The sequence below is a fragment of the Saccostrea cucullata genome, unplaced genomic scaffold, assembly GCF_032062105.1.
Source record: "Saccostrea cucullata isolate Sc308-1 unplaced genomic scaffold, CSIRO_AGI_Scuc_v1 ctg787, whole genome shotgun sequence".
NCBI classification, from domain to species: Eukaryota; Metazoa; Mollusca; class Bivalvia; order Ostreida; family Ostreidae; genus Saccostrea; species Saccostrea cuccullata.
The window spans coordinates 542,951-570,199 of record NW_026933448.1 but is presented as its reverse complement, the minus strand read 5'-3'; the positions used below and the strand labels follow the sequence as shown (position 1 = coordinate 570,199).

At 35.4% G+C, this 27,249-nt stretch overlaps 1 protein-coding gene, 1 long non-coding RNA gene and 1 pseudogene across 3 annotated transcripts; 1 reads left to right on the top strand and 2 right to left on the bottom strand.

The window, feature by feature from the left end:
* The first annotated feature begins 4,629 nt into the window (after window positions 1–4,629).
* Window positions 4,630–6,044, top strand: LOC134238372 (uncharacterized). The gene is made up of 3 exons (XR_009985993.1): window positions 4,630–4,762; window positions 5,669–5,930; window positions 6,025–6,044. It is a non-coding gene; the product is annotated as an uncharacterized LOC134238372 (long non-coding RNA).
* A 705-nt stretch (window positions 6,045–6,749) lies between these two features.
* On the bottom strand, window positions 6,750–17,924 carry LOC134238364 (lim and transglutaminase domain protein ltd-1-like). Of its 2 annotated transcripts, none has more exons than XM_062720503.1 (10): window positions 17,844–17,924; window positions 16,234–17,393; window positions 16,031–16,141; window positions 15,095–15,226; window positions 14,701–14,930; window positions 11,592–12,702; window positions 8,163–8,334; window positions 7,734–8,017; window positions 7,454–7,639; window positions 6,750–7,324 (listed from the first exon to the last, which is right to left on the bottom strand). In XM_062720503.1, exons 2-10 carry the CDS (start codon window positions 17,068–17,070, stop codon window positions 7,274–7,276), a joined length of 3,114 nt encoding a protein of 1,037 aa, XP_062576487.1. In that variant the 5' UTR covers window positions 17,071–17,393; window positions 17,844–17,924; the 3' UTR covers window positions 6,750–7,273. The 2 variants fall into 2 exon arrangements, with proteins under 2 accessions (XP_062576487.1, XP_062576486.1); XM_062720502.1 differs by having other exon boundaries at window positions 16,234–17,409; window positions 17,844–17,887.
* A 6,274-nt stretch (window positions 17,925–24,198) lies between these two features.
* LOC134238378 (uncharacterized) lies at window positions 24,199–25,967 on the bottom strand (annotated as a pseudogene).
* Window positions 25,968–27,249: the final 1,282 nt, after the last annotated feature.

Sequence of the window (27,249 nt, the reverse complement as noted above, 5' to 3'; positions counted from 1 at the left end):
TGTCAAAGAGAGGCTACTCTGATACAGAAATAGACCCTATTATCACAGACGTAACTGGAACGGACAGAAATAAGATGCTAAACAAAAACAACAGTGAATCTAAACTCCGCAATCCATTAGTTATGGTTACAAAATATAATCCGAGAATCAAAGGATTAAAAAGACGCATCTTAAAATATTGGAATGAAATGAAAACAGACACAAGATGCAAAGAAATATTTACATCGGAACCGATTGTAGCTTATAGCAAGCACAAAAGCATAGGAGATATGATTATTAGATCACGTTTACCACAAGAATACAACTGCTAAGGTGGACCCCTGATGAGGCGGGCCTTAGGGCATATAGCCGTTTTTTTAAAAGACCGCCGAAACACTCTTTACTATATAATGATGTATGAATCAAAATTAAAATTAAGAAAATGTCACAAAGTTTGGTTAAGAGTGTCGGGTCCTAATAAATTTCATGAACAGTTTGGCTGATTGATGTCCTTTTTCTCACACCTTTTAAAAGACCGCCGAAACACTCTTTACTATATAATGATGTATGAATCAAAATTAAAATTAAGAAAATGTCACAAAGTTTGGTTAAGAGTGTCGGGTCCTAATAAATTTCATGAACAGTTTGGCTGATTGATGTCCTTTTTCTCACACCTTGTATCTAGGGACAATGTCCCACAGGCATCATCCCGTGAATCGCCTTCTTTGAACGCGATCGACTTGTTCTTAATTTATTGGGGCTTCTCCCTCTGACCATTTTCGACATTTTTATTGAAACCAAAAGAACAGTAACACATTAACGCTTCCTAGCTAATTTTTTCATCCGCTTATAATGGGAGACCTCTTGAACATCACAGAATTCGATTGATTTATTACAAACTTAGGAGTGATACCGAGATTGACATCTCAAAGTTACATAGTTAAATTCTGCACAATTACAACACTTAAGACGTAATGCTACAAAGACTTAGTCGACTTTCTCTGAAAAAAGCAACCAAAACTAACATCATGGATGACGATTTCCAGATACCGTCAAACCAAGAAGCCTTATCACAGATTGATGATTTGGATTTAACAATCCGTTTACCGGACGCAAATACTACCTACACGAGAGCTACAGAAAATGGATTGGCTGAAATATCAAAAACTCTTAAAGAACGACTCGAACTTTCTAAAAAACGTGAAAGTCTAATTCATGGTAACAGGACCGGGAATTACCCTACTTGGTATAATGTAAACACAAAGTGTTTCCTAAACCTACCTAATGAGCAGGAGGAGCAGAAATTCAGGAGTTTCTGGAAAGAACTGAGCAACGCCATCCAAAAACAAGCCTCGCAGAAAGTTATAGACTTCCTTGCAAACCAAATCAAGGAAAAGGAAAATGAGGCCAACAGGATTAGGGCTGAGAACATAAAGCGTGTAGGTTTTGCTACAGAGGAAAGTGCCTCTATCAGAAAACAGATGGACACAGACATCCTCAATCTACACAATGAAAACACAAAGGAATTAGAGGATTACCGCAGGCATTTGGGCTCTATGCAACAGAGCTCCTCTAACCTTAGGACTGCAACAGTCTCCAAGGCCCCAGGAAGGAACACCCGAGTACCTCGGAAGGACTGGAATCATCACAACCAAAGAAACTCTTTCTCAGGTTATCGTCCTCAAGAGAAAAGAGGTCAATTCCGACGAAGATACCACCCATATTAACAGTCTTACATGTGGACTTGAAACACCCTCTCATCTGGTGATGTTTATTTTTAATTATCTGTGCGTACTATAATTACTACAAACAATAGTGACATCTGCAATATGGAACTTTTCTAGTGAGGTCTATCGAATATTCGGGCGGATTAAAAATATTATACATTGGATTTTATTTAATGTACAATAATTTCATAATGTATAGACCAGTCTAATACTTGTACATTTTAACTACTCAGACGTTTTTAATAACATTGATATTATCAAGGAAGCTACATCTTTGTTTGTTTTGAATGCAATATTCCTTATATTATAATCTCTAATTATTTTAGAACTTGTGTTTTTACTTCTTAAAACATTTGACCAACAACATGGTCACCTATTGGTTGATTGTATTAGCTTCAGTTTGACTGAAAGGAGGCGTGGCTATTCGCTTCTGCGCGCTTCTTTCATCTTGACATTGCTTTTATTTAGCCAGTGCGAGTAAGCACGGCAGGATTAATTTTTGTGCCACTTATTTGTTTGCTTTGCAAATTATACACGGAAATTTTATTATCAATTACGTATGTGCCTTATACCCTCTATTAATACGCTCAGACGTATTATAGACGTGGTGTTATTATAATTAATCGGCACTTAATGGTTTACCCTCTATTTATACGCTCAGACGTATAATAGACGTGGTGCTTTATTATATTATCAGCAACATCATTTATCCTCTGAGATAATTAATTCAATCTTAAACCATTAGAGTTATAAGATATTCAAGCCGTTTCTAACAATGGCGCGACGCTTCAGGCGTCTAGATAAACAGAAGAAAAGTGTATTAAGAGCGTCTAATGCATTTGCTCATAAACAACGCATTCACAGAGCAAGCGTAATAAATGCAAAAAAATTTGTTCTTAATTTATCCTCATGTGGTCTTCAAGATAACGAATACATACTGCTAGCCAAAGGACTTAAATTCATCCCGTCACCACAAAGCAGCAATGTCAAAAGGTTTCTCCTTAAGGATTTTGACGAGTTTGCTAGAAAACTCAGATGCAAATTCTTCTTTGATACCGGGGAAAATAATAAACTTCATCCCTTCAGAACATCTACTGGTTATAAACCCGATCAGGCATGCGGTGCTCTTGAAAATTATATTGACAAAACCAAATTAGAATTATCATCTATGCCAATAAAACAATATCGGGATAATTTAACTAACCAGGAAAGGGCGGCATTGGTCTCATTAAAAAACAATCGCCATATTGTAATCAAAAAAGCTGATAAAAGTAACACTGTGGTCATCATGGACAGAGATAAATATGTCACTGAAGCTTTACGTCAACTTGAATCAAAACACTACCTTGAAGTTGAAAAACCTGATTTGTCACATTTACGTAATATCATACAAGAAAAAATATCTGATATGTTTATTGGAGGAGCTTTAGACAAAGAAACATATCGTTATCTAAGTGATAGAGATTCGTCCCTTAAATGCGGACATTTATACTTGCTCCCTAAAATACACAAGATCAAAGATAAAATCATGACTGCCCTTATGAACGGCACTTGCAGCCTCAGACGGCTACCACCTGGGCGACCAATTATTTCACAATGCGATACACCAACACATAGGATTGGTGCTTACTGTGATTATTTTCTAATCCCGATTGTTCAAAAACAATCGACGTACATAAAGGATACTACGGATTTCATCAATAAAATCGAAGCCTTATGCTTACCATCGCAAATCATACTGATCACTTATGATGTTACAAGTATGTATACTAACATGGAGTTTGATGAATTATTAAGCGCTGTTGAAGAGGCTTACCGAAATAACAAACGAGATTTATCAGATCTGCCTTATCCCGAGGTCTCAGATCTCCTCTTTCTTCTAAAGTGCATACTTGAAAATAATTATTTTGAGTTTAATGGAAAATATTACAAACAAATAATCGGTTGCGCAATGGGTTCAACTGTTTCCCCTGAGGTATCTGATATAAGAATGTTCCAGATAACTCAATCAATCATGGCGCAATTTCAATATGCCAATAAAGTCTTGTTTCACGGCAGATTTAGAGATGATGGTTTTATTATTTTCAATGGGTCTGAGAATGAGATTCTTGATTTCTTTCAAATTGGCAATCAATGCCACCCGCATTTGAAATTCACTTTTGAAATCTCAATTGACTCTGTGAATTTTTTAGACACAACAGTGTACAAAGGAAGGAAATTCCAAGAATCCAACAAACTAGATATTAAGTCGTACATTAAACCAACAAATAATTTTCAATATCTACACAGAGAAAGCTCTCACAACCCAGCAGTATTCAAAGGTTTCATTAAGGGAGAATGCATTAGACATATGAGAAATACCAATGACAATGCAACCCTCAGCACAATCCTACAAGACTTCAAGAAACACTTGTCAAAGAGAGGCTACTCTGATACAGAAATAGACCCTATTATCACAGACGTAACTGGAACGGACAGAAATAAGATGCTAAACAAAAACAACAGGGAATCAAAACTCCGCAATCCATTAGTTATGGTTACAAAATATAATCCGAGAATCAAAGGATTAAAAAGACGCATCTTAAAATATTGGAATGAAATGAAAACAGACACAAGATGCAAAGAAATATTTACATCGGAACCGATTGTAGCTTATAGCAAGCACAAAAGCATAGGAGATATGATTATTAGATCACGTTTACCACAAGAATACAACTGCTAAGGTGGACCCCTGATGAGGCGGGCCTTAGGGCATATAGCCGTTTTTTTAAAAGACCGCCGAAACACTCTTTACTATATAATGATGTATGAATCAAAATTAAAATTAAGAAAATGTCACAAAGTTTGGTTAAGAGTGTCGGGTCCTAATAAATTTCATGAACAGTTTGGCTGATTGGTGTCCTTTTTCTCACACACCGTATGTTGAGGAACTAAGTCTTGGATTAAGAACTTGATGGTGGGGCGAGTTTACTGAGAATCAAGGGACGGATACAGGATTTGAAGGTGGCGGTGTGTTCATTAGATAACAAGACAGGGGGAATGTGTTGAATTTAGCGGTGTGTATACCGAGTATATTCAGTTTTGAATTGAATTTCACAAAGGAGATACATGTTGTCTCTGAAGCAGAGCTCCAGATAATTTTTTACCCCAAAGTGTATTTACTCCCTGATTTTCAAATCAATGCAGATTTTGATTTTCAGCAAAATGATTGAAGAGTATTTTGTTTATATATGAATGTTTTGACCTTTATTTTGATTTTGAGCATGTAATCGAAGTATGTGTTTTTGAAGAGGGAAAAGACTTCATAGGTCAGTTTCTGCATTTATTTAAATAATTTTGCAAATACCAACAAGACTTTTTGCTAAGATTGGGAAGCATTCTTTTTAGACAAGGATACTTATACAGTAGGTCAAGGTACCATAGAGTCAGAGACACAGACAACTTTTCCTTCATTAAAGATATCGTATCAAGAGTAAACTGAGAGAAAAGAATCTTCGTTAATATGGCAATTTGAGAGAGATGAAAATTTGGCTATGAATCCATGAGAAAAAAGTTATGCCAAGTGCTTAGTCTTTCTACATAGAAATTGATTTAAGTCTAAGTCTCCGATTCTTCCTCCCGAAATGGAGATCGTCGTCGTCATTACTAAAGGCTTTTAAATCTGTAGTTCGTTATGGAAAAATCAAACACCGAGTTAACCTCAATTCGTATCATTAAGTAAGTCATACATGTATTTTTCAGCGTGTTGTACGCAGTACTTTCGTGGTATAATGCGTATCTATGATTGCTAATGCGTATTTGTACGCTCTATTTTAATTTTTAATGCGTATTTTGTAAAATTTAATGCGTATTTCTGCGAATACGCACCTTATCTGGAGCTCTGCTGAAGTGATTAAATCAAAGACATCATTTAATACGGCCTTGATAATAAGTTAAATTTAAATATTTAGTTCTATTTCTAGAGCTTAAGCACCTTGGGATTGTTCGTCATTATTGTTTTGATACTGGAAGTGTTTCGTGAACAGAGTATTTTCATCGCCAGCTGAGGATAAAAAGAAGTCAAGTAAATAAATGATGTGATTGATGTGGGAAAAAATGAAAAAACTGCACTGTAACTGCAGCGAGAGTTCGAGATAGCAGTATTGGGAGCCGAGGAACAAAGATATAGCAGTATTGGGAGCCGAGGAACAAAGATATAGCAGTATTGGGAGCCGAGGAACAAATGTATACCAGTACTGGGAGACGAGGAACAAATGTATACCAGTACTGGGAGACGAGGAACAAATGTATACCAGTACTGGGAGACGAGGAATAAAAGATATAGCAGTACTGGGAGCCGAGGACTTTTTAATGAAGAACAAAATCAGCAGTATTTTTCCTCAACATTAGCAGTGTAGCTATAGGAAAGATATAGCATATTGGGAATTGAGGAAAAAAATATAGCAGTATTGGGGGCCGAGGAACAAAGTTATAGCAGTACTGGGAGCCGAGGAACAAAGAGATAGCAGTATTAGGAGCCCCCCCCCCCCCCCCCCCATGTAGCAGTATTGGGAGCCGAGGAAATAGATTTACGCAGTATTGGGAGAACTTTCTCTTTTTTTTTTTTTATTTGCTTGTCAAAGAATTTCTGGAGTTGAGCCCCCCCACTTTTAAGTTTGTGACTACGCCTCTGATTGGGAGCCGAGGAACAAAGATATAGCAGTATTGGGAGCCGAGGAACAAAGATATAGCAGTATTGGGAGCCGAGGAACAAAGATATAGCAGTATTGGGAGCCGAGGAACAAAGATATAGCAGTATTGGGAGCCGAGGAACAAAGATATAGCAGTATTGGGAGCCGAGGTACAAAGATATAGCAGTATTGGGAGCCTCCGAAGAACAAAGATATAGCAGTACTGGGCGCAACAAAGTTATATCAAAGTTTCCTTCTTGAGACCATTTGACCAAATCTAACATATGCTAGAAACATTATCTTTTATTCTTTGGAATCGGCAAATTTTTCAAATTTACTTTTAACAAATTCAGACGTCATTGTTTGACTTTTATATCCAAAATGTGACGTATAAATTAATGAATTTTCTGAGCATCTTTGCACGACAGCAGCCCTTTATTTTTACCATGTACAATTGAAATGTTTGAGAATTAGAGAGAGAGTTGCAAGTACCTATGACTTTTAACCAGAAATATGGCGCGACTTAAATTAAATGCAAAACTTGCACTCAATATTAAATCGCCTATAACAGTATAAACAAGAAAAATAATAATATTTGTGTTTGTTTTTATATAATTATCATGATACAACATCATATAATATAAAATGATCAAATAATTTGTGCTTCACTTTGCAAAATTTTAGAATTCGAGGTAAATTATAAATAGTTAAAGACTGATTCATTAAATGGTCAGCAAAATAAAAAAAAAATACTTGTACATCTTTAAAAAGTTTGAAAAAAATAATTTCTCATTGAAGTAAATGAATGATAACAAGAGCATTTAAAGTCCTGAGACACTTTGAAAAAAAAATCCAACAAAACCTCTGAAGAAAACTCTTCTCTAACCGGACCAGCCTTCAGCTTGAAGTTTGGTTCTGTTCCTCGATGTCTTTTATCATATTTATAGCCTGTAACAAAAGTAGTTTGAAATAGTTTATTTTCAAGAAAAATCTCAGGATTTTATAAAATTGTATACAAGTAATTTATATCGATGAATAAAGTATGTTTTTTTAAATATTAAAATCAGGAAGTAATACCCATTGATAGAAAGTAGCGGCCCCTGCGCTGGCGTCCTGTACAGTATAGAGATCGTAGTCCCTTAGGATTTCCTTGGCTCTGTGCCAGTTTTTCTGACTGACAGACTTGCCATCAAAGTTCTCCACTCGCTTTTTCAGTCCTTCTCTACCTCTCTTACCGATCAAATTCTGAACACCGACCCAGTGCTGAAGCAACAAAACCAAGTAATCACACATTACACTATAAGAAAACATGAAACGTGTTCTTCCCTAAGGTAACAAAATTATATAAAAAGGTCACCCTCATTTCCTTTTCGTCGACCCCCAGGAGGACATAGGTGGCCACCATGACTCCGTGCACGGCCAGTGGCGGCTTGTTGTAACTACGGAGTTCTGAGATTGTCTTGGAATCCATCTCCAGGACAGCCGCCCGGAACCGCAGCAATCTCTTCAGGTGGGTCAGCAGTTTCTCGGCGTTAGATACAAGATCGACGCCTATATCGTTCTCCATCTTGGCATCGCTTATATCCATAAGAACCTTTTCCAGTCTGTCTAAATTTCTACGTGCCATGGCTTCCAAAAGTTCTAAAGGGAAGTCAAAAACCGCAAAGGACTTTAATTAAGTAACTTTCACTGGTTAACATAACAGTGTATGAAAAATCTCCATTATATTTTAATGACATACCTAGAAATATATTTGTCAATAACAATCATGAAATCTAGCCCTTACCTTCTCTTTGTTTCAGCATATACAGCTTATATTTAGCCGCCCCCAATTCACCGCGATCTATAGCTCCAGAACTCACAAACATTTCGATGGCGTCTGTTAATTCTTGTGCTGTAAGAGTTGTCCTTAAAATTGCAGACAAAAGGTGTTTCCTCGCCTTTTCTTGTGATTTTGACTACAAGACATAGTGAAAAAGAACAAATAGAAAACGAGAGTCTAAGAACGTTCATATTTACTTTAACATTACTGGACAAGATATGGTGGTGAAACATTGATGTCCCCTTTTTGGTAGCTCGAAGCCAAGATGTACTGTTTTCCATGTGTACATGTCATACAATTTGGAGATATTCAACCTAATCACTATTCACGTACAATTATTATGAAAAATTTCAGTCAGTATTTGTCTTAATGAAAGATTACATGTGTTAATAAGGTCAATGTATCGTCCAGAGAACTTGAAAATGATGATTTGAAACGAGACTGTGGCAGTTGTTTCATCAACTTTTTTGTCAATAGCTTGCTTCATTTTAGAAATTGTCCTGCAAAGAAAACGCTCCTGCGTATCGAATCAATAAGGAAATTTAAACCCCGTATGAAGGACACAAGAGTATTACGCTACAAAACTAAAGGAAGTTGACGGAAGTTAAAGTCATCAAGTTAACCATTAGTTAAGTGATTTTAAATTATCTAAATATTCCTTGAAATTTTGTATTAACAATATCTGATTTACACTTCAGAAATGTATTGTAGTAAAATAATCTTGAAATTCCTCCTTCACTGCTCTTATATTTTAGTGAGGCCAAACTAAAATATTAAGGTCAAGAGTTCAAAAAATTGACACGGAAAAAAGGCTAAGTTTTTCAAATTTCAAATTTCAAATCAAAATGTAAAAATTATTTATATCCAACTGAAGGTATAGACACATAAGTTCACAAGTGAAATATAAAAATCCTTGCTCCAACAGTTCAAAGGTTATGGCCAAGGTTAATGTTTGATAATTTATTTTGCAAAATTAGGTCAAACTCCAAGATCAATAGGTCAAATATGTTGGAGCCCACTTGAAGATCTTCTTAAAAGTAATGCAAGTGTGAAGTAAGAAAGCCCTAGTTGCTCAATTATTCAAAAGAAATACGCAAGGTTAATTTTTTTTTTGCAAACAAAGATCTAAGCAGACAAACGGACAGACAGAACAAAAACTATATCATTAAACGAAAAAATTGTATATCGTAAATATACCATTTGTGTCTACATATTTCTCGAGATAATTGAAAAAATTACTATTACTTATAGTCTGTTTTACGGTTATTGCCTGACGTCACGGCGTCAGGCAGTATAAGGATTGATATTTCCAAGATCCGAAAATGTGCGACCATATCTAAAGAGCTAGATTTTGTGCGAGCTGATTTACATTGGAATTCTTTACCTGCATTTTAAAAGAAACAGTTTTCAGAAAAAAGAAAGATATAACTGATGCAAAATACTGCAGTGTTTACTTCCTTTAATCTTTTTGCATGGAACAGATTATTCCATATGATTTCCCGTTTCAACATGTCCGTGTATCCTTTTTTCTGCATTTCTATACTACTGGATCAGTCCATTTATATTCTACGAAAGGGGTGAATCGGTCTTTTCGCGCCAAATGTCATTAGTAAGCTATCTTCGCGCCTTTTCCTTGGATTGTTCTATTGTATGAATGGGTGTGCTAACTTCCATGGAATTAAATAAAGTTTGTCCTTTTAACTTCCTTCTAATGCTTCAGATATTCTATCTACAAGTTTTATACCATTCTTTAAAATAACATATCGTATACATCAGTATACATGGTATATGGACAAGTAACACTAAAGAAATTATGTTTCTAATTTGTTTACCGATCCCGCGGTTGGTTTATTCCATAAATGGACGAGTCCAATAATAATAAACAACGCAGTTCAAGCCATCGTCCCCAGATGCATGATCCATTATATGTCTTTGTTCAGATGCACACGATAAATAAAAAAGTAGTGAATAATCTTGGATATTTCTTTCTACAAAGCCTAACTATTGAATTTACTTATTTCATTCTCAATATATCATGTATTATATGAGGGTGTCACCCCCTCCTATTTTAAGAACAAAAATAATGAACACACATTACTACTGTTCACTTCAGAGGAGAAAATACACTCCAACAAAATGTGTTTTAAATTTCAATTATATCCATCTTTTAAGATGTTCACAATGCGTGATTTGATAACAGATTTTATAACAGCTTGAAATCAATTTAGATCCGAGGGCAGATCACTCCACTTGCAGACCCTCCCTCCCCCCAACGGAATAACAACTCTTTAGTATGCAGTGTAAAGATGATTCTTCTACAATTTCAGTAGATCCAGGATTTCAATTACATAAGGTTCTCAAAATATAAAGTTAGGATATTTTTTAAACAGGCTTGGGGTCAATTACTTTGAAATGTAATTAATTACTTTCAAATACATTGATAATTTTGTCAATTACTTGCAATTACAATTGCATTGATTTTTTCAAATGTAATTAATTACATTCAATTACTTTGACAAATGTAATGAAATACATTTCAATTACTTAGAGTTTTATTTTTATAAAAAAAAAAAAATAAAGATTTTTTTAAATAAGATTTTTTCTATAGCGATTGAATTCGAACTTTCATTCAGTGTTTTTGTTCTTGGGTATGATGGGGGTTCACACCTGGTCAAAATTAGACCTTTACCTTATAATGAGTGTGACACACTGTATATACAAATTAAACATTATGAGACAATTAATTATTGTACAAACACAAGCCCATGCTACACCAGTATGGCGTATGGCGAGATCTTTTTGTTACTTTCTGAAATCCATATTTTTGAAGGAAATGAATAATATCTATCACAATTCCATTCATTATTTTCTATCTTAAAATGAATAGAATGCATGTAAATCTAAAAGGGGATGTAGTTAGTCTAATTACTGTAAAATAAATTAACTATATAAACAATCATTGTTATTTGCAAGTGGGAATAGGGAGAACTGAGATTTATAAAACATGGGAATAAGTAATATAAACCCACTAGTATAAAACTATGTATCAGTATAAGACATCTTTTTAAATATAAACTTTCATTTTGAAAAAAAGTAATTGAAATGTAATTGAAAAGTAATTGAAAATACATGACCTTTTTTGAAATGTATTTAAATACATTCAATTACTTGTAATTGAAGGCTTGCTCAAATACAAATTACTTCCAATTACTTTGAAAAATGTAATTAATTACACTCAATTACAATTACTTTATTCAGTTACCCCATCCCTGTTTTTAAACCTACAAAGTATAATTGCTCAAAAGGGTTTTCACTCTTCATGCAGATAAACTGATAGATTTAGTCAGGCAAGCTTTTTAAAAAGCTGTTACTTGTATAAATATATAAAATTACCTCAATAGGAAACGTCCTTTCCAGCAGATAATTACAAACATTCACTTCATTCTGACTACCTCGCTCACGACAAAAAATCTGTAAAGCGAATTCACCTTCACACGGAGGTTCTACAGTAATACTAACATCGACACCATTCTTCTCAACTTTAACATTCTCCACAAAATCAGATTTTGAACGTCCATTTTTTATTAGTTCTGCTTTAGCATCTGTTTCTAGCGGGAAAATAAAAAGAAACCTCACTTCTCCACTGTCTAATGAATACAGACCTCCTGTGTGCGAAACTGCGGTTATCTTGTATTTAGCTAGCTCCGAGTTTCTTCCCCAGCCTATTTTTGGCACCACTGGTAGCGGTACACTAAAGTTCATGCCTTTCTCACAGACAATCCTGAAATCACAGATCCATTCTGATGGAAGGCAAATATCGTTGTTACAGCAATAAATCTGGAGTTTATATTCTCCAACACAAAGCGGGGGGAATCGAACCTCAAAGAAAGCCACTTCATTCAAACAATAATGAACGGTATACCTATCTAGAGTCGGATATTCATATTCCCCTTCATCTGTAAAATCTCGTAGAAAATAAAGGTTATAAGAAAAACATAATCTATCTCGAGTTTCCAGAGGCATTCGGATTTGAAGAACATACTTTCCATGAATGTGAGCTACACATGAACGATTTGGCTCCACAAGTTTAAGCCCCAAGGCATAAAAGGCAGGTTGCAGAAACGGCCGGGATTCGAATTCAGCTTTGCTGATTTTCTTTGGTAAAAGTTGCCACCTGTCATCATTCGGAAAACACTTGTCGATAAATACTGATGGTTCGGGGAAGAAATACCAGTCGTTTATAGGCGAATTGACAACGTACGATCTACTTTCTCCATACACGGTATCTTTACGGAATTCCGGACAATCTAATATTGCCCATTCTCCTGACTTGTATCCCCTCGCTGATCTGGACGCCCAGTGACAATGAACAAGGCGCCAGTTTTCCTGCGCGTACACGGCGTTCCAGGAATTTCTGTGTTTTGTGTGGTCCATAGTCTCTCCAACGTCATACGCTACCCCCTTACTAACGCCTCGAATAACAACGCATGGTATGTTGATATACCTAAAATCATAACACATTTCTTAAAGACATGTTATGTACAGCACAACTCATACGGAAAAGGTTTAGCAAACAATTTATAAATGGTAAGGCCAAACAAAATCATTTCATTTTATATCTGTAGTGATAAAGGCTTTATAAAATAGTTCGGGTTCGGGATTCGTATATTTGATACGTCACAATCAGCTGATTTACTACCATATTGGGCCAGTTGTGAATTTACCCTGGAACTATACAGAGGTCTATCGACACCTGTCCCGTTCGAGGTCCACAGCTCAGGTGAGTTGTAACTGACGTTACCCCTCACCATTGCAAGTCTTTATTATATCAGTTGTGTATTATTTATTATGTAGATTATCTTACGCACTTCACAACATTGGCGTCGCCGGTAGGATCTTCCGATCGGTGAAGTGCGACATTGTGTATTTATATTTCGCGCCATTTTTTTCTTTGTTTTTCGTTTATCTTATCAAATAAAATTCTTTTTCAGAAAATTAATTCAATGGCGGTTTCTATCATTTCCTTGCTTTTTTCTCATTTTTTCATTTAGATTTGATTGTTGTCGGATTTTCTGATAACGATCATAAACATTTCACTCTCGATTTTCTGTCGGACATTCTGACAGTTAATCAACAACACGTCTGTTTTTCTATTTCTATTTTTATTTTTTTTTTGAACAAAACAAAACTGAATCAGAATGGCAAATAGTGAAAACCCTGTAAACATAAACAATGCTAGTTTTGGGGAATTAAAAACAATCCCAAACATAGGATATAAAAGGGCAGAGTTAATTATGACACTTAGAGAAGAAAAGGGGACACTCTCTTTAGAAGATGTAAAAACAATAACATCAAGCACAATATGGGACCCCCTTATGAGTGAGGGTGTGATTATTTTTGGAGAGAGTCAGAGAGATACACAATCAGAAAAAACACAACACCACAAAATTGAAGATGCTTTAAATGAAATTGAAAAATTACAATCAGATATAGCTTGGCTCACAAAAGTCAATGAAAGGAAAAACATACAAAGTTTTCAGTCAGAAAAAGACATCACTTCTAGACAACAGCAAATAGAAGAGTTAGAAAATACATTAAGATCAGAACATGAACAACAAATGTACAATCTACAACAAAAATTTAAAACAGAGCTAGCAAACACAAAAGCAAACTACGAAAACACAATTAGTAAAAAAATGATGGCAAAGAACGAAGAACTTGCGACATTAGAACAAAAACTTTATGAACAAGACAGCAGATGGGTAGGTAAGATACAACGTTTAGAAAACAAAATTAAGCAACTTGAAGATGAAAAAATCAGCCAAGAAGTAGACAAGTTAGCACCACAGGGAGTTTACAATGAGCCAAAGGGACTAAGTCCACCAAAAATGTCCACCTTTGATGGAAAGAGCGACTGGAGACCCTTCTTTACACAGTTTTCTCACATTGCATCCAGATACAAATGGTCTGATGAACAAAAACTGGACAAACTTATTGAGAGTCTTCGAGACAAGGCCTTGAAATACTTCAGTTCCAGACCAAGTTCAGATCAAAGAAGCTTCAAGAAACTGAGTGCAAAAATGAATGAGAGATTTGGTAAGAAAGAGCTTTTATATTTAAATGGCATTAAGTCAGATGTTCTGATTTGTGCCATATCCCGGGGCTTATTAAAACGGGGAGGAATGTAGTGATAAAGGCTTTATAAAATAGTTCGGGTTCGGGATTCATATATAATACGTCACAATCAGCTGATTTACTACCATATTGAGCCAGTTGTGAATTTACCCTGGAACTATACAGAGGTCTATCGACACCTGTCCCGTTCGAGGTCCACAGCTCAGGTGGGTTGTTTACCCCTCACCATTGCAAGTCTTTATTATATCAATTGTGTATTATTTATTATGTAGATTATCTTACGCACTTCACAACATATCTCTAATTGCCATATGATTCAGTCTCCTGACTGGTGAACTCCTAATGTTTTGTACTTGATTAATATTACCTGCACATCTTGCAGAACAATGCAGCATAGGACCCTTTTCTCTGCGTAATGAGACAGAGGTAGCCAATGGGAGTTTCTGGTGAAGGAATGTCTTTGACGTCATCCAAAATAGGAAGTCGTTGACTGACTACCCAGCAGTAAATGGCGCGAACACGGGCTATATCAGACTCCAGATTTCCACAAAGGTACTGTAGCAGCGAATCAAAACTACTGGTTTCTTCTAATGAAGCCTGAAAACAGCACATTGCTTAATATAATATTTTGTTTTTTGCAGAAACACGACTTATACAATTAGACTTTACATGATTAAAAACTGACTGAATTAAATAATGATTATGAAATGCAAATGCTTCGCTTTCGGAATCAATAAAAGTCTTTTTAAGTAAAGTTAGACCTTATGGACGAGATCATTAATCGTGTCTAGTCCTCCGTCACTGAATGTCGTGGGTTGAAGTAAAGATGGCGGTGTAGGAGCAGGATAGCCCTCCATTACGTCATCATCTTCAGAGAAAGATAACAGAGAACCCTGGAAATAAAGAGTATCATCTATGATTAAATTTACAATTTTGAAGAATCATCAAAATCTCGTTCAATAAATTGCTTCCTCCAAAACCGTAGTTTTCTGGTTGGAAAAGTATTATTCAGACAGGCAAACAAGAGAGCTACAGATCCAAGCAATCTAAATAATAGATTAACAGCGCCGCTTCTTTGAGTAAGCTTGGTGTAATCTTTCTTGTAATTCACATATATATGCATGCGTTTCTCTTTCAAAATAATGGCAATTGTTTACAGACCATTTGTTTTAAGGAATTACTGTTTAGTTAGTATAGTATACCGATAGAATCAAGAAATCATTTCCGCCAACTTTCAAAGAGTTATCACAGAGAAGAAAAATAAGAAATAGAAATATTGATACAATATTTACCTGGCAAGGGCCCAAGAGACATGACAACAACATCATGGATGTTTCAAACTGACTTTCGATGGAGCAGTGTGGGACCCATTTGCTGAATTGTTTGTCTCAACTAGAGAGCTACGGTTCTGCAGCTATCAATTTACCCGAGATTCTTTAGAGGTAACGTATTTGACTGAGATGTTTCGGGAGTTGGATTTGTGTTTACCTGTAATAACTCGGGGTTACACTAAATTTTTGTTTACCTGAGATTCCTGGGAACCTTGTGTTTACCTGAGATTTCTGGGAGTGAATCTTATGTTTTAATACCTGAGATTACTCGGAGTGAAACTTGTCTTTATCTAAGACTCCTGGGAGTGAACCTTGTGTTTACCTGAGATTCTTCGAGGTAAACCTTTGGGATAACCTTCTTATTACCTGAGATATCTCGGAGTTCTGTGTAACAGATTCAATTGAAATCCCTCTCTGACCCATTTTTATATGTTGTCTGTTTGCATTCTTCTTTGCCATTTTTCCATGTTTTGTTGCCTTCAAAATATAAATATCTTAATACTTAATCATATATTTTAAGCGATTTAAACCATATAAAGCAAAATAATCGTACTGAGACGTAATATTACCTTCTGCGCTCTTGTTCTGTTTTCCGCTGACATTAAGCTGTCATTAGATGACTTTCTGACCTGTCTTTTTCTTCTGTATTCCACTGACATTGAACTGCCCCGAGAAGATTTTCTGACGGCGTTTCTTAAGGAGATCTCACCCTCCTCTGTATTTCCACTGTTACTGGACACATTAATTTGATGATCACCGTTGGTCACGTTATTTGGATTATCCCGTCCCACACTGTGGGGATGCCCGGTTTCTCTTGTCCCAGTTTCTGTATGAGATCCGCCCCTCTGATTCAGTCTCCTGGCTGCGGGTGTAGCTAATACCCGGGCAGGCATTCCTGTGTCTACTGATCCTTTTGAGTTTTGTTTTTCTACTGATTCATTAGGCGGTTTTTGTTGTAAACTATGTGATGATGATAATTTAATGTCCATAAACTCGGCGTATAATTTATTTCCCTTTATGTCCACACTCTCGGAAGAGGTTTTCGAGCTTTTGGTGTCGCGAGACGATACTTTTTCAGAGAGAAGTGAACATTTTCGTTGCGCTTTGAAACTATCATCTCCATTAACATGATTTACGGCAATAATGTTTGAGTTTTCGGATACAGGAATTCTCGATCTTTGATTGTTTTCCTTGGTGTTGACCACGCCCCTTTTTGGAATTGACTTATCTTTTTTGTCCGGTTTAATGTCCTGACCCTTCATTAGAGGCTTATCTTTGGCGCCATTTGAAGTCCTCTCTGAGTTTATATACTTTATATTTTTTACAGGGTTTTTGTTCGCTTCATCGTGGGATTGATCCTGAACTTTTACAGTATCACCTAGGCGCTTTGCTTCGTCACCCTCCATTGCATTATCTAGAGTATTCTCTGATTATTTTCTGCTAGATGCCCTTTTTGAGTTTCCTCTCTCAGTGTAATATTGAGCAGTCTTTCCTTGCAACGTTCCTGATTTGCTCAGCTCTATTTTTAGTCCAGCTCCGATTGAATGACGTTCTTTGTTTTCCTGGAGAGGTCCGTTTTTTTCTATTTTTTTCCGGATCTTTTGAGCTTGACCGACTTCGTTTCTTGATGCTGATGTCTTCCCCTTCAGTTGCTCAGGACTCTGAATGTCGTGCTACTTAAGATGATCTCTTCTTCAGTGGATTTCCTTCGGTGATGGAACGGCATTTACTTTGAAATAGCGTCCCTTTTGAACACTAATGATGTACACATTGAATGATTAATGTAAAAAAAAAACAAACTTATCTCAATATACATGATATTGATATCTCGATATAAGTATGACAGGACTACCCGATTTATAATGTTATCAGTTTATCATATGACCTTCAAATAGGCCTCATTACAAATTATACTATCTACTATGCTATTTTTATTAAATGTTTGTTATAATGAAAAATCAATATCTTTGTAATATCTAAATAATTACGTTTATTTCAATCGTTTTTAAAGAAATAAATATTAAGTTTGTAGTATCTCTAAACGTGGGTGTTATTAGTAGAGAAGCCGTGTTTATAATAAAACAGAATTTTTATAGCAAAATGAAGAATACAATTTTACATTGACGTTCAATAAATTATATACTTTTTTTAAAAAAGCCATGAAATATCGAAATCTTACCTTGTTATCTCTGCACTATCTTGAAGACTGCAATTGTGACGTCATAAAGGACTACATTATCTACTGTTACGTCACAATGTGACAGTAACGCAATCGCGCGTTTTTTGTATCGATGTCGAATGTTGTCTTGATTTGAAGATACATCTGTACAGTGTTTGTTCTTTGCGAGGGAAAGCTCCCCTTATAAGTTTTGCTTCAGATCAAGCTTCTATATATTGACTTTCCTTCATATTTAAATATGTCGATAAAAAATATCACTTAATAAATTAATAGCTATCTTTTTGTAGGGAGTTCCTCAAATATTTAATTCATCGAAAAGTTCTGTTGACATTAATTATCGAGGCTTGTGCATTTCAAGTACGTTTTTTTTTAAAATATGTAAGTTCCCATGCTTTTAATCTTTGTGATAAGCATTTCAAAATAAATGATTCTCATTTTCAACTCTAATTTACAGGAATTACATTATCAATTTGTATGGTTTCTAGAGTGTCTAACAGATTGTAATTAGGCCTTTTAAAAGTATGTATAATAAAATATCAACTACGACCACTAACATTTTGCACTCATTAACAAGAAACAGCAATTCCTTCATCTTAAACTAATTAAAGATAAAAAAAAAAAAACAAGAGGTCTATGGGCCACAACGCTTGCCAGAGGTACTTGAGGCCTTTATATGTAAAATTAAGATCAAATTTTCTAGATCTGTCCCTTATCATAGGGCTCATTATTTGAATAGATTTAATTTTTTGTCCTGTGATTCTTGAGAAAAACATTTTCAAAATTGATAATTTGAAATTGTTTTCACTTTTTTGTAAATTTGTGAAACACCAAGACATTTTTCTGTCAAATGCTTTAAGGTACTCCGATCCTCAGCCAAAAAGGATAACTCTTTAATTTATAATTTAAAGTCTCAAAAGGCAGCTCAAAATATTAAATTTGCATGCAATAATTTTCATTTTATACCTCTCAATGTGCTTCAATGTTCTTTATTATTCTCAGAAAGGTCTTTTGACAGTCGAAATTTTTACCCCATAAAAGTTAAATTACATATTCAAAGAAGTTGAGGTTCTTTTAATCTAACCATATATGCCAATATTTATTAACATGATATGTTTTGCAATGATAGGAAACTCTTTAAAAACTATGCATTGTAAAATTATCGACGTACGAGAAATAAAAAAGAAGAAACTAAAGTGCCGTAGATGTAAAAATTGGGCAATTTTTTCAAAAGCCTTGATACATATGATTTTTATTCCTGAAATGTGTTTGCTGATCAAATTTGAATTTGCTTTTTTATTCGTCTTTCCTGAAAATTTACTAGTATTTGAGATTTACCAAGGATCACTTAATTATAAATTGGGATCTGACCTACAGGACTTGGCTCGGTTTATTCTCTAAAAATAGCTTGTCGATATCCGTTCCAATTAATGACATTATGCTGAATACATATAACAATTTGCTTTTCCTAAATCTTTATTTCAGAGTAGAGGCAGGAGAAAGCCTTTCATTGATTTTCTGAGTTTGTTATCTCCAAATGTAATAATTGATATTTGTCTTTACTTCTCATTGTGCATAAAGGTAATGTTTCTGAAATTCCATTCTTTATGTCCAGGCATTTATCCGTGGATATAACTTCATAATACATGTCATTAATGTCTGCAAACAATATAGGCCTAAATGAAATCCAAGGGTGTACAGTTACTGAAATATGTAGCCAAAATCAATGTGATCAAATTCTAAAGAATATATACCATTGAAATTCATCGCAGCCCAATGCTGCCAAGAAAACACAGAGAGAGTTATTCTTGTCCTCGGAGAAAGTGTGCTTATACTGAGGTTCGTTCCGCCTGATTGACAACCGTACATTGGATTGTTTATACGAATTGATACCTCTTTAGTTTTTATCAAGAATGGGCATGCATAAAGGATGGATAATTTAGGGAAAAATACACAAGTGATAAAAAAATTAAAATAGTCTTTGAAAAGGCGAAATTTAAAACTTGAGAAGTGTGGTACCAGGTGGATTCTAACCCCTGACTTTAAAAAGAAAGTTTCCACTGCGTAACAATCAGCGAATTATCAACTGAGCTAGGGTCACTATAAGAATGAAAGGCATAAATTTACAGCAGATTATGAAAAGCGGGTTTCCTTATTTTTTGTAGTTTTTTGTGAATTTCGACCCTGGGACAGGGGTGCCCCCAAAAAAATCTTATCTCAAATTATTTCTTACATCCTAACCTATCAAAATATCACAATTTTATTCAGGGGCAGGCTAGCCCTGAAAGACTCCTAAGCCAAAATTTATGCAAAAATCAGCGCTTTATCGCATTTATCACCATATTTTTTGATAAATGCATTTAATACCAGTGCAATGGCGATAACTCGTGCGTTCTAATTGTAGTAGTTAAACATTATCGGGACTATGGATTTTAAATAGATGACGTAATATTATCAAGCACCAGTCCTTATGACGCTGATTGTCATAATCTACCGAAAAAGCTAGAAGGGTAGACATGTTGCAAAATTTCACCCACCCACCCTTCCCTAAAATTTGTGTACATGATTTTGCTGTTTTCTCCTCTGTAATTTCAGTGACAGAAGCATATTCCTAAATGGAAAGTGTTTTGTATGTGGAACATCCCACAGGGGCCGGTAACATACTGTTTTTGATTTTACATAATCACTATATATATATACAACAAGAGGCCCATGGGCCACATCGCTCACCTGAGTACCAAGGGTAGGACTAGTATAAAATGTCTTTTTATTGTAAAGTTTAAATCAAATGATCCCATGACCAATCATGGATTTGCTATTTTTTCGAAAATGATGATTTTTAAAGAATTTTCCTATATATTTCTATGTAAAACTTTAATCGGCCATTTTGGCCCCGCCCTACCCCCAGGGGTCATGATTTGAACAAACTTGAATCTACACTACCTGAGCATGCTTCAATATAAATATGATGAATTAATGGCTTTGTCATTCTTGAGAATAAGATATTTAAAGAATTTTCCTATATATTTCTATGTAAAATTTTGGTCGGCCATTTTGGCCCCGCCTTACCCCCGGGGGTCATGATTTGAACAAACTTGAATATACACTACCTGAGCATGCTTCCATATAAATATGATGAATTATGGCTTTGTCATTCTTGAGAAGAAGATTTTTAAAGAATTTTCCTATATATTTCTATGTAAAACTTTGGGGCCATTTTGGCCCCGCCCTACCCCCGGGGATCATGATTTGAACAAACTTGAATCTACACTACCTGAGCATGTTTCCATATAAATATGATGAATTATGGCTTTGTCATTCTTGAGAAGAAGATATCTAAAGAATTATCCTATATATTTCTATGTAAAAATTTGGTCGGCCATTTTGGCCCCGCCCTACCCCCGGGGGTCATGATTTGAACAAACTTGAATCTACACTACATGAGCATGCTTCCATATAAATATGATGAATTATGGCTTTGTCATTCTTGAGAAGAAGATTTTTAAAGAATTTTCCTATATATTTCTATGTAAAACTTTGGTCGGCCATTTTGGCCCCGCCCTACCCCCGGGGGTCATGATCAAACAAATTTGAATCTACACTACCTGAGCATGCTTCCATATAAATATGATGAATTATGGCTTTGTCATTCTTGAGAAGAAGATTTTTAAAGAATTTTCCTATATATTTCTATGTAAAACTTTGGTCGGCCATTTTGGCCCCGCCCTACCCCCGGGGGTCATGCTTTGAACAAACTTGAATCTACACTACCTGAGCATGCTTCTATATAAATATGATGAATTATGGCTTTGTCATTCTTGAGAAGAAGATTTTTAAAGAATTTTCCTATATATTTCTATGTAAAACTTTGGTCGGCCATTTTGGCCCCGCCCTACCCCCGGGGGTCATGATTTGAACAAACTTGAATATACACTACCTGAGCATGCTTCCATATAAATATGATGAATTATGGCTTTGTCATTCTTGAGAAGAAGATTTTTAAAGAATTTTCCTATATATTTCTATGTAAAACTTTGGTCGGCTATTTTGGCCCCGCCCTACCCCCGGGGGTCATGATTTGAACAAACTTGAATCTACACTACCTGAGGATGTTTCCCCATAAGTTTCATCTTTCCTGGCACAGTGGTTCTTGAGAAGAAGATTTTTAAAATATACCACTAAATTTTCATTAATTCCCAATTATCTCCCCTTGAATAAGGGCGTGGCCCTTCATTTGAACAAACTTGAATCCCCTTCACCCAAGGATACTTTTTGGCAAGTTTGGTTGAAATTGGCCCAGTGGTTCTTGAGAAGAAGTCGAAAATGTGAAAAGTTTACAGACAGACAGACAGACAGACAGACGGACAGACAGACAGACAGACGGACAGACGGACGCCGGACAAAATGTGATCAGAAAAGCTCACTTGAGCCTTCGGCTCAGGTGAGCTAAAAAAGGAAAGGGAAACAACGTCAGCCCGAATTAACACAAGGTCGATCTGGAAATACTTCGTATTTCATAGAAAAAAGAATGTAGCCAATTAAATTATGACTAGAAATCATACTACAATAAATATTCTTTAATAAAACAGAAACCTCGTTACTTTTTATAGCGTTTAAGTTGGGTAATACTAACTCGATATCCCGTTGTGAGAGTCGATGTACTTTAAGTCGTCCACTAAAACGAGGCAAAATTCGCACATTTTCTCCAGTTTTGAAGTCTTTCCGGAGATGGAATACACAAAGTAAAGATCCAGCGTTCACGAAAATCATCTTTTTCTTTTGTTAATTGTAATTAAAAGGTACAACATCTCCGATTTGAATAAATACGTTAGCTTTTGTCATTCACAACAGGACCCGAGCCCATAACAGACATTTTGGAAAAACCCATGATTGGTAAAAGGCGGAGCGTGATTGGTCAGATCTGTTCTAGAAAAGCACCATTGACCAATCACATCTCGCGTTAAATATTGGATGCAATGTTTAGCGAATTTAGTGGACGACTTAAACTACATCACTTGCATGACAGGATATCAGATCTGCAAAACACGACTTACACGATTCTTAAATGACCGCAATGGTATTTTTATTAAAGAGTGATTATTACTGAATGATCCCAGATTATTTCACTAACTGCAAGGTACTTTATTGAAAACACGAGTCATTTCCGAGATCGACCCTGTGTAAATTCGAGCTGACGTTGTTTCCCTTTCTCTTTTTGTATACATATAGTGATTATGTAAAATCAAATACAGTATGTTACAGGCCCCTGTGGAACACCCAAGCGGTTGGAATCAGAATCAAAGGAAGGATGTGGTCACAATGTATATGGTGGGACCGTTTGGTGTTTGGTGTTTTCTGTTGTAACAAATGATTCAATACTGAGTTTTATTGGACATTTCTAAGGTGTGATTTATAATCAGTAAGTCAGTGTCATTGGTGATCATTGATGGTTATGTGTTATGTACAGTGTTACTGTACAGTGTTATTGTTTTTTTTAAAGTATCGTAAGCAACATAGCTTGTATACATATTATTTTGGGATTATGGTAACGTTCTTTAAGTCACAATCTGGGATGGGGGCGGCGGAGTTCGGGGATTACCACGAATGATGATTTCTACCATGTCTGGCTCAAAACTCTGGGTAATCTATCCTCAGTACTGGGGAAGATTTGGGGGTTACCTCAGCGGCACCTGAGGGACCGGCTTGATCCCTGTGGTACCAAGGGCAGGTTTTGGGGGTCTAAGGTACCCAGCTACCCCTGGGCGTGTTATCCCCATGTTTTTGTTGTATTCCAGGGGAGACAGGTACAGTCATTTAGGGTATTTCGGGTCACTTTTTACATTTCTACTGCAATTAATTAAACAAACAAGATTATTAATGGTTCCTGGGCATTATTAAGAAGTTTATTGTTTGATTGAAAAGACTTACGAACCAAATTGCGATTATCTTTGATAAAATGACCGCAGGAGCTTTATCTAGACCTCCAGTTTAAGGAATTGCGGGTCACTTCCGGTTATTTCGAGTCACTTTATAAACGTGTGCAAAACAAAACAAAAATTACATTTAATGTTGTTTTATGACCAAAATTAGTTAGTTTTGCTAATATCCAATTGTTATTTCAGCAGAAATGATTTTTTTGTGGGGGAAATCGCTCACGGTGAAAGCTGATATCAACACACTATATTGACCGTGTGTAATGTGGGGCGGATCTAGCTTGAAGACCATGAAATTATGACCTTTAGATTGTTAAATTCTCTCGTAACATTCAGAGACAAACATTTTATGTCATTATTTATTTGAATAAAATGACTATTTAACAAAGAAAAAAAAGTAACAATGGAAACACCTGGTTTTAAATAACGGGAAAATGACTAGGAATTAATGTAAACATGGTAAAAGGCTATAAAAAATTATACAGTAACAAAAAAAAGTAAATTCGTCCTACTTGGACTCATATAAAATATAAACATATAAAAAATCTATAGATCTACAAAATAAACATAATAATAATATAGTACCTTGATACTACAATATAAAACACCCCCTCACTTTCTAGTGGAAATGTGCATCTCTCTCTCTCTCTCTGCAAAATCTTTGGCAAATTTATGTGCACCCTCTTTCTCTCTCTTATTGCAGTCTTTGGCAAATTCATGCTCTCTCTCTCTCTCTCTCTCTTATTGCAAATTCTATGGTAAATTTATGTGCATCTTAAAATGATATAAAGTATGTCAAACTTAGTATGTAAACTTTTATATTAAAAAAAAACAAAGGTCCTACTTTGGACATATAAAAACAACTTCACATTCTATGAAATGAACTTTGATACAAAGAATCATATGTGATGCATGTACACTTTATGATAAGGAGACATCAATGACCACTTTTCAGGCATATATTCAATATGCTGCTCTATAACAGTCAATGCTGCATGGAAGTTTTTGGGACACACTTTGTATTGGCAGGGTATAACAACACCTCCTCCTTTGTCCAGCACATGGGGCCAGGGTGGAAAACTTGGCAATGGTTCACCAGTAACGGTTGCAGTTATCACACCTCCAGCATCCATCACATACCTAAAGGCACTCGCCAAACCTCTCGGAACATGACCACAAGGAAGACCTGCTATGTCACTTAATTTCAGGCCTCTCTTTTCATCACTCACTGAATGTTCCAGGTTCTCTGGAACATTTTCTAAACCCAGACTACACATGCATCTATATCATGAATATTTGAATATTCTCTGTCGACCTGAAGTTCCAAATCACTTGTCACAAGTGGCTTTACTTTATACTCATGAAAGCCCTTAATTACACAGTTTTTGATATAAATTATCTCCTTGTTGGGTTCCTGTAAGAGAAAAAAAATACAGTCATACAGATTTATAAGAAAAAGAATATTCTTAACGCATCTAATAACCCCCCACTGGAAGCATTCACCACTACTGTAAATGTACAATATTTTTGCACAACACTTTACCACATAACAGCACGAATCTAGGTCGCAGCAACTTTATTTCACACATACAAAAAAAAAATGGATTTTTCTTTTTAACAAAATGATTATTTTTATAATGTTTAATTTAGTATAACAAATTTTCTACATAAAGAAAAGCTATAATCATGATAATATTGAAAAAGCACAATGTAAACATTGACATGTGACGTACCAAAACACGAAGCTGTAGAAACACACGTGACCCGAAATACACTAAACCGAAGGGGGTTAGGAATACACCACTACCTCAATAGATTTTATTGCAACCAGAATTTGTTTAGTTGCATTAGAAAGCGTATAAATTTTCCTTTCCAGCAGTATATAACATGTATTGTTTTATCAGACGTAAACTTCACATCATCGAAGAAAAAAAGATGTCTCCGTTTTTGACATGCAAAATTCTATGATCGGTAAACATACGCCAATTAATCAACGTATTAATTAAGACATCTATTTTCAATATTTTCCTTTGTAACTGTGTGAATGCATATAACATACCTTGCTGGACGTGACTGCAATAGCTTCTTGTTTTTCTTTTACGTTTTGCGCGAACTGTGTCAAGAAAACCCCGATGACCCGAAATACCCTAAATGACTGTATAGAGTGAGGACCTGGGTCAGAACTTGAATTCATTCATTCCATGTGGCATTCACTCTTGTGGGTTCCAAGAGGTCTGTTCCCACCACAGTCACCTATGGGTGCGCTATCGCGCCAGGTCAGTCGGCAGGTAGTGAGTCCCTGGATTCCTCCGGGGTATTTACATCTATGTATAAATAGATTGTGACAAATACTTGCCATAAAATGTAATCATTGTTTTACAATAAATGTGATTAAAGTTAATATTTGTTTCTATTCATTGCATCTGGGATTAAACGGACAATATGGAATGCTGCTTCGGCCAACTTCGGAGGTTTATTGTAAAGTTGTAAATTATAAAAATTTTAGGTATAAAATACAAAAAATTAAACATATACACAGGGTGTTTCACAATATATGTCACACATCTACAGACAGATAGATAAATGCCAACAAAAGATACATATACATTTTATATAACATTTTAATCAGCATATATTCAAAATTATTTTTTTGAGTCAGAAGTATCCAACAATCTCCACTTAGTTTACTATGGCAACAAATCCTAAAATGTTATTCTCCAAGTGTTTTCACAACATTGTCTTAAATAACTTCAGAGACTAATGCTTATAAATTTCTGACCACTGTTTGTAAGCTTCACAGGGTACTTGAGACATTTCTTGTTTATATTTGGCTTTTTAGAACCCCCAAAGTTCATATGTATTTTTATTGAAAGTTGCATTGAAATAAAATTGTGTCGGTTCCGAACTACCCGTATGTGAATTAGTGTCCACTTCTTTCGCTCTTCCTTTCAGTCAATCTTGCAAACTTTAACAGGCTCTGAACGTCAATTGGCTTTAGATGCTGAAATCTTGTATGCAGGCACACAAATTTAGATTTCTAAATACATAAGATACCCTTACTGGCATTGTGACAATCCATTTACTTACCCCGGATCTAACTTTCATGATTGACTTCATTTTGATATTGTTCTCATCTCTTCTTGATTTTTGGTAGGGGGGGGGGGCAGGATTTAAATGTCTTTCATCTTAACATTATAATTTAGTACAAACTCTCTAATTATTCTTATTAATATATGAAAACTAGACAGCAATTTCTGGTCTGGATATTTTTCATCATCACACCCTGTACAATATTTAGGGTAACGTTCTTGCAATAACAATAAAAGTTTACAACAAATTATTGCTTCAAGTTGTATCCCATTTTGAAAACAGCTGAAATTATGACATCACTGATTTAATCGTCAGTTACTTAAGGTAGATCGCGGGTTAACTGTCTGCCTGAAAACATAGGCTAAAAATTTGTCGGCTAATTCTTC